The following is a 15,020-nucleotide window of genomic DNA, read 5'->3' on the forward strand; positions in this document are numbered from 1 at the left end:
GTTTTTTTTCTGATACGAAGCTAAAATCCCTTTTGACCCAGACGCGGCCATGTTTTACCCTAAACAACTAAAAAAACTCCATGAACTCTATACCTGCCTTCTATACCAGAAGAATGTTGTTTTCTTGTCTGCTAGCATCAGCTAGAAAGATACTCTAACCTACAAGGGAAAGGCCTACTATTTAATAGATAGTAAAACAGTAAATCACCGTGTAGAATTAAACAATATTTGTTGGTTTTTATATGCAATGTTTAGAATTAAATTATTGACAAAATTACAACAATAACACTACAATATGCGATATAAAGCTTAGCAGTACATACAGAGTAATACAGTACTAGTTACAGACAAACGACGGAGTTCTAGTACACTCTCCGTTTGCGTGTCCTTCTTCAGGTTTGTCATTCTGTAATTATTTCTTCATTAGAATGAAGTGCTGCAAGCCATATTTCAAAATGCTAATTCTTATACAATTTTTTGATGTACACTACCGCGCTTAGATTCTGGTGACTGGGGAGCTCCTATAGCAAGCTCTAATGTGACTGGGTCTACACTACAGCATATAATAACTGGCTAAGCTTCCCTCACATTAGAGCTTGCTCCGTCGTTTGTCTGTAACTAGTACTGTATTACTCTGTATGTACTGCTAACCTTTATATCGCATATTGTAGTGTTATTGTTGTAATTTTGTTAATAATTGAATTCTAAACATTGCATATAAAAGCCAACAAATATTGTTTAATTGTACTCGGTGATTTACTGTTTTACTAGCTATTATACACCGTGGTCCTGTTTGTTGTAATATCTACTATTTAATAGGCCTTCATTATGTCCTAATAAAATCTTACTTATGAGAACAATCTATTAAACCAGAGAAATATGAATAATCTGAAAGGAAAAACCATTATATTCCCATTCATACTACACTGGCAGCTACGGAAGGCTGAGGCGGCGTGAGGAGTGCAGCCACAAAATGCATGCTATGAAATGGCTGCCACAGCCCACCTTCAGTCACACAGTGAAGATCCTTTTGCTGTGGTGGCTGCCGCCGCCAAAGCAAAGTTTCCAAAAATCTGCACGGCCAATCCAGTCTCCTGTGGTCGATCAGAAGCCTTGCTGGGCAGAAGTCTCACCTGGCCCCACCTGCTTTCTGAAAACACTCGGTGTGTTGGGGACCCCTGCTCTCCATGTTCTAGGGCTGCGAGGTCCCCTGGGGGGGCGGGGGATTGCCCGCTGAAAGGGCCCCCCGACCCACAGGTTTGGATCAGGCCGGCGGGGGGGAACCCCACCCCCAAAGTGCCCGGTTTGGGCCGATGTGCCCGACGCGATGGCGTCACCCGGAAGTGACGTCATCACATTGGGCACGTCGCCAGCCGACGCTCTAGCAATCAGCCTGAAAACTCTATGGTACCGTAGAGTTTCCAGGCTGATTGCTAGAGTGTCGGCCGGCGACGTGCCCGGCATGATGACGTCAACTCCAGGTGATGCCATCTTGCTTGGCACATTGGCCCAAACTGGGCAATTTGGGGGTGGGGTTCCCCCCATTGGCCTGATCAGGACCGGCAGGTTGGGGGCCCTTTTGGTGGGAAAAACCCGCCCCCCCAGGGGTCAGCCCGAGAAGCCAGGGAGATTACATACCTCATTTTGCTTTCATGCAGTCTCAGACCACCCTGCCTGTTCTCTCAGGGCTTCAGAAATAACTAGAAGGCCCCTGCATTTTCAGCAGCTCCAGTCTGGAAAACGTGGTTTGACATCTCTGCACCATCATGTCTTCTGAAGAAGGAAAGCTTTTTGTTGGGGGGGGGCTGCACTTTGACACTGATGAGCAAGGTCTTCACCCAATTTTCCCCGCGGTTTCTTGATCCTCAAAAAACAGGATCACGAAACTGCGGGGAAAATCGGATGAAGCCGCGGGTCAAAATGCAGCCACGCGGCTTCGAGTGGGAAATTGACCAATAGAAGCGGGGCAAAGGGAGGCGCGACCGCAGCGCAGCTCTTGTGTGAAATCGGTCTGACACTTTGAGAGGTTCTTGAAAATGTTTGTTTATATTGTCTTTTTTTTTTTTAACTGGAAGTCACATGCATAATTCCATTGACACTGTGTTTGTCTAGCAATCAGCCTAGAAACTATAGAGTTTCCAGGCTGATTGCTAGAGCGTCGGCCGGCGACGTGCCCAACGTGATGACGTCACTTCCGGGTGATGTCATCGTGGTGCGCGCTTCGCCCGCGCAAGAATGTCCCGGACAGGGACCAACGCTCCCCTGCTGTGCCAAGTAAGTGACTTGGCAACTCTACGATGTCCCGAAGTTTAGAGTAAAGAAAGAGCAAATCCACTTTTAAAAATGTAATATTTCTCTGTGTCACAAGTGTTCAAAGGGCTCCAAAGGAGGGCGTTCTTCCCAAATGGTGCAGTGCCCAGGCATGGTGGAGGGTGCCCCTAACTGCTGCCCCTGCTTTCAGCAGAATTCAGCGATGGCAGAATTCATTATTGTAGAACTTGGAAAGGGAAGTGTCACCCAGTACAATCAGTGGTGCAGGTGATTTAGGGTAGATAACAGTCCTTCTGTTGTGCAGCACATATTTAATGTGCGAAATTTCTTGCTGCAAGCTGCAGTTTTAAGAGGCGAGCCAAATACGTAGATGAACGACCTAGATAAGTAGTCTCCAATAATATATGGTAATTTGAATTCTATGTATTTTATATTATGTATATTATGTAAACTATAGGGAGCTACGATTTTACTGATTGTTGAGATGTATTTTAAAGCATACACTGAGGTTTGCTGACTGAATATGCCTTTTTAGGACTGATTTATCTACTGAATTTTTAATTGTATGCAGGGGTCATTTCATAGAAAAAGAGGTGCAGGAGCTCATTAGCATGACTTATTAGCATAACGTATTTGCATATGCCACTCCTCCTGACATCACCAGAAGTGTGTCAGAAGGCAACACCCACCGCTCAGGCTCCACTGGACTGTTTTGGATTGCTAGCTATTGGGGGGGGGGAACGTGCAGATCTGCCCTCACAGAGGAGGGAGAGCTTGTACCTGAAGGTGGGTGGGGCTCTGCAACATACCTGGCTGCTTCTTGCTCCTCGTGGCCCGACGGAGGGCTGTTGGGAGCAGGGGGGGGGGCTTGTTGCATGTGCCCGCCCCCTGGGTTCCTTACTGCCGGAGCTCCGCTCCTGTGTGCTCCCGCAGGAAATAACCCCTGATTGTACGTAATCGCTCTGTAATATGTAGCTGGCTCCATGTTTGTGTTTTATACTGATTGGGAGCCTGGCTGTTGTTTGGTTTTTGTAATCTCGAATCATGACGCAGGAAGCGGTGGCCTTCGGCTAATAACAAACATTTAATTTATGTAACAGAGTATAGGTATATATTGGGGGTGCCCAATGTGGTGCCCAAGGGCGTGGAGGCATGGAGCCTGCTGACACCTTTCCTGGGGCCCGCCAACTGTTTTTAGAAAGCGGGCAGGGCCAGGTGAGGCTTTTCCTCCAGCAAGGCTCCTGACTGGCTGTGCAGATCTTGTTAAATGTGACTTTGGGGGCAGCTGCTACCACAGCACAGGGATCTTTACTGCATGACTGAAGGCAGGGCTTTTTTTTGTAGAAAAAGCCCAGCAGGAACTCATTAGCATAATAGGCCACACCCCTGACAGCACAGCTCATTAGCATATTAGGCCACACCCCATGCCTTCCCTTGGCTTGCCCGGGCAGTCCAGGGCTCTTTTTGTAGAAAAAGCCCAGCAGGAACTCATTAGCATAATAGGCCACACCCAACAACAGAAACTCATTAGCATATCCAGCCACACCCATGAGAGCATAGCTCATTAGCATATTAGGCTGCACCCCCATGTTACCAGAAGTGTCGCCATCCAGCCACACCCACCTTTTGCTTCTTATTCTGTTTACCTTGTTTGTTGTCAAAACCCAGGGCTTTTTTTGTAGCAGGAACTCCTTTGCATGTTAGGCCACACACCCCTAATGTAGCCAATCCTAATGCGTTTCTGCTGTTGGGTGTGGCCTATTATGCTAATGATTTCCTGCTGGGCGTGGTCAACTTGGGAGCCAGCCGGAACTCCATTCCCGTCCATTCCTGCCCAAAAATAACCCCGACTGAAGGTAAACCGTGGCGGCCATTTTGTGACTGGCTTTGCCTCCTGCAGCAGCCATTTTGTGGCCATGCCCATCCCACTGTGTCTGAATTCCAAAGGTGCCCAGGGGCTTAAAAAGATTGGGGACCCCTGGTATATTATATAGCAACTGAATTTCTGTTCAGAGGCCATGAGCCTTTGTAGTGGCGTTTTCTGGCAAGGCACACAGAGGAGAATCCTGCTTGTGGACTGGCTGCCGTCAGAAACAGGATGCCAAGTTAGAAGGTGCCTGATCTAACAAGGCCCTTCCTTTTGGGACACACAGATCAGAGCTCTAGCAGCCCGCAAAAACAAGAGAACCATTCTTCTAGGCCTCGCTGAGACCACCCTTTCCCCTCTCCTCTCCTCCACAGACCTCACCCACATGATCCACATGATTGACACGGAACATCCGTGGGATGTCTATTCCATTAATTCCGGACATGTGGAGATGATCACCTGCTTGGAGTGGGACCAATCAGGTGAGGAACGGACCCTCTGTTTGGGGGTAGGGGCATCTGTTTGGCATACAGGAAGTCTTGGGTTCAGGCTCAGGTTTGAGGGTCTCCGGGAAAGAAGAAGGAGAAGAAGTGATTAAATTTATACCCTGCCCTTTACTACTGGAAGGAGTCTCAGAGCAGCTTACGATCCTTTTCCCTTCCCCTCCACACAACAGACACCCTGTGAGGTAGGTGGGGTTGAGAGAGCTCTTTCAAGAACTGCCCTTGAGAGAACAGCTCTGAGAGAACTTGTGACTGACCCAAGGTCACACCGGCAGCTGCATGTGGAGGTGTGTGTGGGGGTCAAACCTGGTTCTCCCAGACTAGAGTCCGTGCTCCCAACCACTACACCAAACTGCCTGTCTCTGCCTGAGACCCTGGAGAGCTCCTGCCAGTCGGAGGAAAGAAGTCTGAGTTGGCACCAAGCAGGTAAATAAATAATATTGGTTCAGTGAATCCACCAGTCACCCCAATATCTTGTCAGTTTGCCCAGCGTTGCTGGGAAAATTTACATCCACTGAGGGCTAGAAACGTGCTCCTTTTTAAAAAACAGATCACACCATGTGTGACATCCTGCTTATTGGGGAGACTGTTTCTCCTTTAAAAACCACTCTGTGTACATGAACTTAGTAGATTTCTGCTGCCACCAGGAATTAAAAATTCCAAATCTCTCTTATTTGGGTAGAATGACCCAGTGTCTGGACTTTTCAGAGGATTATGTGGCCCTGAGGAAGGACTGTACTGATTGCTGGGATAAGTTTAAACAAATAATGATTTCTTTATAAAAGAACAAAATAAGTTTTTGGGTATTTTCGAACTGATGTTGAAGAAAGAAAATATAACTGACAAAGCTTGGTGTCACACACAGTCTCTCAAACACCAAAACTCAACTCTGACAGGCTTATCTTTCTCTCATATATAGCCACACAGGCTAAACACTCTCTCTCTCATATAGCCACACAGGCTAAACTCTCATATAGCCACACAAGCTGAACTCCAACTGCTTCCTCTGTCATACAGACTCTCACAAACTCTCCACACTCCTCTCCTCATGAACACTGAATCACCTCAGAGACATCTCCTCCCACGCTCTCAGTAATCAGCCAATCACATCACACATCTCCCTCTATCACTCTCCTTACATTACTGCAGTCACACTAAATGTTTAAAGAAACACACACACCAAAACATGCAATCATTACACCATGCATTACTGTTTTAACAGAATAGATGGCTGTCTGTGGGCCACGTCCATATAGTCCCCCTCCCAAAGGTGGGTGGTACTGACCTTTTTTGTAATTTTAACGCTCCAGGGTCCAGGCTTCTGTCTGCAGATGCAGATGGCCAGATCAAATGCTGGAGCATGACAGACCACCTGGCCAACAGCTGGGAGAGCACCATGGGCTGCAGTGTGGAAGGGGACCCTATCGTGGCTCTCTCGTGGCTGCACAATGGGGTGAAATTGGCGTTGCATGTGGAGAAGGTGAGTTGTCACTGCTGGGCAGGAGGGAGGGAATTACAGAAGTGTAATGGTACACCTAAGGGTCATCGAGCCTGACCTCCTCTTTCCTGCACACCTCAAGACAAATTCTCCTAGGATTCTTGTCAATGAAGGTCAAAACGCCCTTTGGAATCCAGGCAGAAGTTCCCTCTCTCCCTGTCCCCATCTGGAAATTATCAGTTGGGTAAGATAACTTGGGCCACTATTGCACAACTCGCGTGAGTGAGCCAAGTCACTTTGCTGTGAATGGCAGCCACACAGAAGATTCTGGCCGGTATGACGAGCAAAGGGATGAAAGGAATTCCTACATCCTTAAATATGTTGGTCAGTTAAGATCCAGGGCATCAGTAGAATCCATCAAAGTCTTCCCAAGCAAAGGATTGTTTTCCACTGCGGGATGAGAGAGGCCAGCTCATACAAACAGGCAGAACCATGCATAATTTTTCTACTCCCCCTAATCAGGGGTCCCCAACATGGTGCCCGTGGGAGCCATGGTACCCATCAATACCCTTCCTGGTGCCCACCAAATTGGAGCTTCTGCCCAGCAAGGCTTCTAATTGGCCATTGGAGATTTGATATGGCTGTGCAGATCTTTAAAAACATTGTTTTTGCAACAACGGCCAACACAGTACAAGCTGTAGCCACCATTCTGTGGCTGGCTTTGTGTCCTGCAACAGCCATTTTGTAGCAGCCATTTTGTAGCTGCACCCACAATGCTACGTCAGAATTTTAAAGGTGCCCACGGGTTCAAAAAGGTTGGGGACCCTTTCCCCAGATGGTACCTATGGCAATCTCACCCTCTTCCTTCCCTCTCACATAGGATTTCCCCTTTGTTTCTTCTTTCGTGCTGAGCAGCCCCTGTGTCTATTTTCTTCTTTTTTGTTGGCCTATGGCTGTCCCACCTATTTAGATGCTGGCGCAGCCAGGGCACTGAGAGAAGAGACAAAACCACCTTCTTAACTTATTCTTCTGAAATGGCACACAAGAGGCTTTTGAAAGTTCAAAATAAGCAAAATATTTTTTCTAACTTTGAGGGGAATAGGTCAGGTGGAATTGGGTGGGATGCATGAGGTGGACAGATGATGATAACCGAGGTAACTTTGTAATCACACTAAATTCAAGATAATTTGTTGCCAATGTGTAGGTATTTTTACTTTTCAACAAGGTCTTTGAAAGTTTGAGGAGAGAGACTTTCTTTTCAGTGTCTGCTTAAACATTCAAGCATAAGTTCCTGGGTTTTACTGTCTCTTCAAGTCTTAGAAGGCAGTGCAAGTGGAGGAGTGGGGAATCAAACCCGGTTCTCCCAGATTAGAGTCCGCGCACTTAACCACTACACCAAACTGGCTCTCTGTATGAGGTGGACAGATGATAATAACTGAGGTAACTTTGTAATCACACTAAATTCAAGATAATTTGTTGCCAATGTGTAGGTATTTTTACTTTTCAACAAGGTCTTTGAAAGTTTGAGGAGAGAGACTTTCTTTTCAGTGTCTGCTTAAACATTCAAGCATAAGTTCCTGGGTTTTACTGTCTCTTCAAGTCTTAGAAGGCAGGAACACACAACAGAGTTCCCAGAATCCTTCTCTAAACATAAACAAGGGATCACTCCTCTCTTTAGAGTGATCTCCCTTTTCACTGGGCAGGGATTACTTCTCTAGATTAGAAGCTCTGTCCCTTTTCATCTTTAATGGGGATCTTCTGTGATCCTCCCACTCCTCTTTTAGCCTCTTCTCAGTGAATGCTAAACTTTCTCTTTTTCAACTGTCAGTTCCCAACTGTCATTTGTTAACTGGCACTCCCCACAGAGTTTGGTTTGAACAGTCTGTCACTCAAAGGCTCTCAGACTCTGTCAGAATGTTAACCCTTGACAGTACGTCACAGCATAGGCGTAATCTTCGTGGGGGCGGCGGGGCTTCAGCCCCCGCCGAAATTTTCAGGAAGGTGCTCAGCCTCCCCCGGGAGCCACCCTTGCTCCTAGCAAAGCAATGCCTCTGGCCCAGCCCCAGCCCCCCCCGGGAAATTGGAAAGTCTACACCCTTGCGTCACAGTACCACAAATACTAGCCAAAATACACACACAGTCAAAATTTCAGTTCATATAGAAAACTAGCATGTAGAGGATAAGGTTCAGGCTAACCTGTATTGCCAATTCTCTACATGCTTGGAATGGTTTTTTTTTTTTGGGGGGGGGTCGTGTATGACAGGGAGAATTCAAGCCCACAGCCCCATTTAGAACTCACATGCAGTCCAGGAAGAAAAACATTTCTAATCTGATTCTGCCAGTTGTTCAGACTGGTCCTCGAGTGTATTAGTTGCAGTTCAAGGGTTTGGGCATGTGGTTTTGGGGGGTGTTACAGGACTCCCACCCTAAGCCATTTAAGTCAGGGGTGTCAAACATGCGGCCCGGGGGCTGGATCAGGCCCCCAGAGGGCTTCTATCAGGCTCGCAGTAGAACTGGCTGTCTTCTGCTTCTTCTTCCACTTCTGCTGCTGCTGCGTCATCGTAGGTTTGCAGTTTACAGATAGACACCTGAACAGCATAAGATTGCAACAGCACAGACGTTTTGATGCAATAATCCACAGCAAGAGGTGTCAGTTATCAGACACTGTTAAATAAACAAAATATTGCAAGAGTGCTAATGTTTTAAGCATGTTTTTATTTTAAGTAAAACAACCCCTTTGTGTTTGTGTCCTTTATAAAGTTTATATCTTTGCTACCTGGCATTACCTTTTATGACACACATGGCCCAGCTCGACAAGGTCTCATTTATGTCAGACCCGGCCCTCATAGCAAATGAGTTCGACACCCCTGCTTTAAGTGTTTAAAAATGGGAGATATTTTAAAGGGAGAAATGGACTCTTCCATCCCTAGTGGGCTCAAGTAAGTAGCACTGCCACCCTAAGCAAGTCTACTGTAAATCCTGTTCAGTGCGGCTTACTCTCAGAAAAGTGCGTAAAGAACACCACTGCCAAGGGAAATGCCATTCCGCCCCCGCCCCGCCCCAACAGTGCATACGACTCCTCCTGTTTTTACATTTGTCTCCCGTTTCTCAGTCTGGAGCTTCGAATTTCGGGGAGAAGTTTTCCCGGGTCAAGTTCTCCCCGTCGCTGACCCTGTTTGGTGGGAAGCCCATGGAAGGCTGGATCGCCGTCACCATCAGCGGCTTGGTCACCGTCTCGCTCCTGAAGCCGAACGGGCAGGTCCTGACCTCCACGGAGAGCCTGTGCCGCCTACGTTGCCGGGTGGCCCTGGCCGACATCGCCTTCACGGGCGGGGGCAACATCGTGGTCGCCACCTCGGACGGCAGCAACGCCTCCCCGGTCCAGTTCTACAAGGTCTGCGTCAGCGTGGTCAACGAGAAGTGTAAGATCGACACGGAGATCCTCCCCTCCCTCTTCATGCGCTGCACCACGGATCCGGCCCGGAAGGACAAGTACCCGGCGATCACCCACTTGAAATTCTTTGCCCGGGACATGTCGGAACAGGTTGGGACCTCGCTCTTTTCTCCCTGTCTTATTTTTGGGGTTTAGTTCCCAAAAGAGAAGAAGAGATTTGGGCACTGCCTCCAGCATGGTTTGCTGGAAAAAGGCAAACTCGATCCCCGGAATGGTCAGGAAAGGAAGTGGAAACAAAACAGGCAGTCTCATCAGTGCTAGAAACAATGTGTGTCTATCTTAGCCACTCTAAGGGACATACCAAAGACAAGAAAGTCAGTCAGGAGTATCTTTTAGTTATGCGTTATTGACAATAAAGGGGAGTGCAGACGAACTCAAATTAGCATTCCAAGAATCCCCCATTTATCAGGTCTCACCAGCCGGTAGGCCCTGCCCCTTTTCCTTTACTGGATCCGGAGCTTACAACTCTTTCAGTTCCGCCTACAACACACCATAAAACATGCAACTCCCTCATCATGGATCGTATGTGCATTTAAAATAGCTCATTACGTAAACAAGGCGGGTTAGGTAATATTCATCAGTTGATTAGACATGCGTACTTATTAGAAGAAGAAGAAGAGATTGGATTTATACCCCGCCCTTCACTACCCGAAGGTGTCTCAGAGCAGCTGCTTGCCCAAGGTCATCCAGCAGGTACAACTGGAGGAGTGGGGAATCAAACCCGGTTCTCCCAGATTAGAGTCCACGCACTTAACCACTACGCCAAACTGGCTCTCTTACTAGTGTTTAAAGTAAGTCAAGGCTACTGCTTACCATCCAAATTCTTTTACACACACCCTTCCCACCTTATCTCTAAACTTGTTACTCTGCCTCTGCTTCTCAGAAAGGCCCATAATCATGCCATTGTTCTACACAGTTACAGCAACTGCTTCAGCTCATTTTAACCATTCCCTCCCCTCGTCAGCAATGCTCCCTCTAAGCTGTGGAGACCTGTGAGCAAAAATTCTACTTTGTGAGCTACCGGCATTAAAGTCGTGAGCGAGCGATTTGGCTCCTGCATGAATGAGTTTGCTCTGTGAGCTGGAGGCTAAAAAACAATGTGTGAGCTGGAGGCTAAGAAACTGTGAGCTAGCTCACAATAACTCAACTTAGAGGGAACACTGGTGACAATGTCACTTCCAGGATGCACCTGAAGTGATGTCATCATGTCGGTGACATCTGGGTTATGCTCTACCATTTGGGCCAAAACTCTATGGTAGAAGCCATTTGTACCATTTATTTATTTATTTAGATTTGCTAGGCCGCCCTTCCCTGCAGTAGAGCTCAGGGCGGCTGAGTTAGTGTGAGCTAGCTCACAGTTTTTTAGCCTCCAGCTCACAGATTTTTGCCTCAGCTCAGGAAGGAGGGCTCCAGAGCCAACTGATTTATGCAGTAGCCAACTGGCTCACTCACAACTTTAATGCCACTCAGAAAGCAGATTTTTTTGCTCACTAGACTCCACAGCTTAGAGGGAGCATTGCTTCCGTGTGACGTCATTGGATCAGGGACATCATGTGACATTCCTGCCCCCTCCAGGAACGCCTCCCCAGGTCGGACCTGGCGACCCTTTAGACCATCCAAGATAGAGGTTTATAAAATCATGCCTGGCATTCAGAGAGAGCAGGAAGAAGTTTTTTCCCCTCTCGGTTTTAGAAATGAAGGCCTTGCTAGAATCAGATGTCTTCTTTTTTCCCCCTTTTTCTTTGTACAATAACATTTATTGAATTTTTAGAAAATTTTATAGACATTACAAAAATAAAAGCTGTCGAAAGGCTATCATAACAGACAGGAAGAGTAGCGAATAAACCAAATACTGTGCACTGTAGTGTCAATAACGATAACATTTATAACGAGAAAGCAAGAGATATAAGGTACCATCTGTAGACCTAGCGTATAGTTAAGATATACAAATGCAAACACTGTGAGTCTACTGGAATACATTGATAAGCATTACCATAACCAAAGGTCATCCATTACTTTGGGGATATCTTGTTGACTAGTTAGAAATCCCAAGATAGGAAATCACAGTGAAACAAAATCAGTAGGAGCGGGAATCTTATCAAAACGCGTAAGATTGTTCGAGAGTTTAGCCGTGACATACAAATCCCATAATTTTTTATGCCATTGTGAACGTGTGGGTGTCGTCCTTTTCCAGTGTGTGGCAATGACAGTTTTGGCAGCAAAAAGCATTATAGGCCCCGGTCACACGGAGGATTTGCCGCACTAAAGGCACGAATGTCAGGTGGATTTTCGGGGCACGATCACACCGCAACATCTGGGAAGCGTAGCGCACCCGTGGCCAACCCGTGGCGTCCCGCCAAAGGTGTGCAGTAAAAAAGTACCTCGGAAAGTGTGCTAGTATCCGGAAAACACAGGGCAGGGGCAGGCGTCTGATCGCGGGAGCGCTAATATCCCATGGCATCCGGTGCCCATCCATGTCCCGTCGCAAACTGGATGTTTTTCTTAAGCACATGCGCACAAACACGAAACTGAAATCAGTGCTGCCCCGCGGAACTGCGCGTGCGCACAAATGCTTGCCGCGCCGCTTCTTTGCCACGCTCCAGCATCGCCGTGTGATCACCAGCTAACAGCCTAAGCACGAAGACTCGGGGGACCGTGTGATCGGGCTACCATGAATTTTTTTGCTCTGGGGCGAACAGCCACACCTCCCCCCCACCACGTGATCTGGCCCGTGTGACCGGGGCCATAGAGACCCTTTCTATGATGGTGTTTGAGGCGCCATTAGCAGCCCATCCATTCAAAAACAAGTTTTCCGGTGCGGGGGCGATGTCTAAGTGGGTGACAGATTTGATTTGTCCCAGAACTGCATTCCAGAAAGGGGGAATTTTAGGATAGGATCAGATGTGTTCTTGACCAAAACACGAGGTGAAGTCCCAGTGTGTGTCAAATGGGGAGCCCCTCCTGTTGGTGGCTCTCGAGCTCCGTCGGGACCATCCCCAAGGAATGTGTGCAGAGTTTACGTTAATAGCTTTCCTGCGCCTCTCCTTCCCCAGATTCTGCTCTGCGCCTCCAACCAAAACAACAGCATCGTGGAGTACTGGTCGCTGCGCAAGGAGGGCCTCCCGGTCAACAACATCTTCCAAAAGCTCTCGCCCACAGGTGAGTTTCCTACGCAGCTTCTGCCCGGGCACGGGGGGAGCCCACGGTTGAGAGTTGGCAGGCCTGGAACAAGTCCTGTGGAAACTCGAGCTGCAGTGTTAGAAGAGTCAAACAACAAATATATACACTGTGAAAACCTTATTTATAAGTTAAAGTGTTCTGTATGTTCCATCTTATAAAGTGCATTGTGTATTATTCATAATGTTCTAAAACAGGTATGTATTAATTACATGCAGTATCAACAGTAATAATCAGTTTGTACAATCTAATAGCTACCAGTCAATTTACATCCTGTTAAAAGACATAAATCATGAGTCTAAAAATGATATAATATATCTAATATAACTTGGCTTCATGTCGTTTTCTTACCCCATTAAGCAGCTGACAATCCTAGACGGAGCGCTCCTGTCTTTCTCAAGGCTGTGTTTTGTAGGACCAGCAACAAACATCAATTTTAACTTCAATGTAACCACAAAAGGAAACTTCCCCCTTTAGAAGACTTTCAAGCAAGGAGAAGCGGGTGTACAATTCTAGAAACTCCCGTTGGGGTTGATTGTGTAAAAAGGATGTAAATTGACTGGTAGCTATTAGATTGTACAAACTGATTATTACTGTTGATACTGCATGTAATGAATATATACCTGTTTTAGAACATTATGAATAATACACAATGCACTTTATAAGATGGAACAAATAGAACACATTAACTTATAAAAAGGTTTTTGCAGTGTATATTTGTGTTGTTTGAGCCTCCAGCTAGGGCCTGGGGATCACCTAGAATTACAGCTCATCTCCAAACTACAGAGATCAGTTCCCCTGCAGAAAATAGATGAATTGCAGGATGGACTCCATGACATTGTATCCCACTGAGGTCCCTGTTCTCCCCAAGTGCCACTCCCAAATCTCAAGGAGTTTTCTAACCTGGAGCTGGCAACCCTAACCCCAAATGAACAAATGAATAATTTGCTTACTCTATTCCATTCATATAGTATGGGTTTTTTGGTCACAGAACACTGTTTCACTCTTTGAAATATAAAGGTGAAAGGTAAAGGTCTCCCTTGCTTGAAAGCCCGTCGAATTCGACTCTAGGGGACGGTGCTCATCTCCATTTCCAAGCCAAAGAGCCAGTGCTGTCTGAAGACACCACATTGGCAAAATCATTATTCAGTGGGGATCCTTTTGAATCTGCCCTCAAGCAGGGCGGAGGGGAAAGCCTCACATCTGGCTAATGCGAAGGCTTTCCGAAACTTGTGAGTTATCAAGCTGCGATAAATAGAACATGAGTTGCACGTGATATTTGATAGAATCTGGGGCTCTAAACGTAGGACATCTACCAAGATCTGCCTGTCTCTCCATGTCCATCATCCTCTGCTTTAGGGCTAATTTCACTACATCCCAACCCATACTCAGAACTGCTTGGGAACTCTAAATATTAATTCTTTTGCTTCCAATTACTTCTTTGAAAAACGTTTATTTTTACCTTTTATTTCCTGTTTTATCAAGGGGAAAAAACAACACTTTCCTTTTATTATGGGACAGGAACCTTGATGTGGATTAAAGAGGGGAGGGGGGAGAGGAGTGGAGTGGAGTGGAAGGTCTGGGCTTTGGAACCTTTGAAGGCAGGCCTGTGTGGAAACGACTCTCATTTTCATGCCTACCTCATTTGACATTTTCAATGCTCTCCATTTATTGTCTTGTTCCGCAATCACACCTTTGTCTCCTGCCTTCTTCGCCTCCCTTCCATTCAGGCCTGTCAAAGAGCAAGGCGGCACTTTTCTCAAGATGGGGGAAAATAAAAGATAACAAGACGATTTGGCACAACCAGAGCATGGGTGTCGACCACTCCCCCCTTCTTTTGGGAAGGGGACAGAAACAGCCTGTTACTAGGGAGAGTTCCAGTTTGTGCCCTGCATAATCGTCTCTGCAATGAGGGGTTTTGGAGTGTTCTTTTCAACCAGGTGGCACTTAGGCATCTGCAATTTCCCAAATAGCGCTAATTTTCTGTGAAAAGAGGAAGCGAGGGGCAGGGGAGAACTACCCAGGCTTTGCGCCAAGTGAGATGTCAGGCGGAAAACATAGGAATATTATTGTATTTTATTCGCTGTTGTAGATTTTCCGGGCTGTATGGCCGTGGTCTTGCATTGGTAGGACCTGACGTCAAGACCACAGCCATACAACCCGGAAAATCTACAACAGCTGACGAACTCCGGCCGTGAAAGCCTCCGACATGGAATTCACTGCCACAGGAGGTCGTGGCGTCTACAAGCATGGATGGCTTCAAGAGGGAATTAGATAAACACAAGAGGGGGACCCGCGATACTCGCGGGG

The 15,020-nt window shown here is 46.9% G+C and overlaps 1 protein-coding gene across 1 annotated transcript in view; it reads left to right on the top strand.

Annotated features, from left to right (window-relative positions):
- Positions 1-15,020, top strand: part of MED16 (mediator complex subunit 16) — a 36,095-nt gene that overhangs the window by 4,966 nt on the left and 16,109 nt on the right. The window contains exons 3-6 of the mRNA XM_015423527.1: positions 4,513-4,620; positions 5,952-6,121; positions 9,192-9,623; positions 12,587-12,692. Of these exons, the coding sequence (XP_015279013.1) occupies positions 4,513-4,620; positions 5,952-6,121; positions 9,192-9,623; positions 12,587-12,692 (816 nt within the window). The remainder of the gene's footprint in view (positions 1-4,512; positions 4,621-5,951; positions 6,122-9,191; positions 9,624-12,586; positions 12,693-15,020) is intronic.

The sequence above is a fragment of the Gekko japonicus genome, unplaced genomic scaffold (assembly GCF_001447785.1).
Source record: "Gekko japonicus isolate JY-2015 unplaced genomic scaffold, Gekko_japonicus_V1.1 scaffold3145, whole genome shotgun sequence".
NCBI classification, from domain to species: Eukaryota; Metazoa; Chordata; class Lepidosauria; order Squamata; family Gekkonidae; genus Gekko; species Gekko japonicus.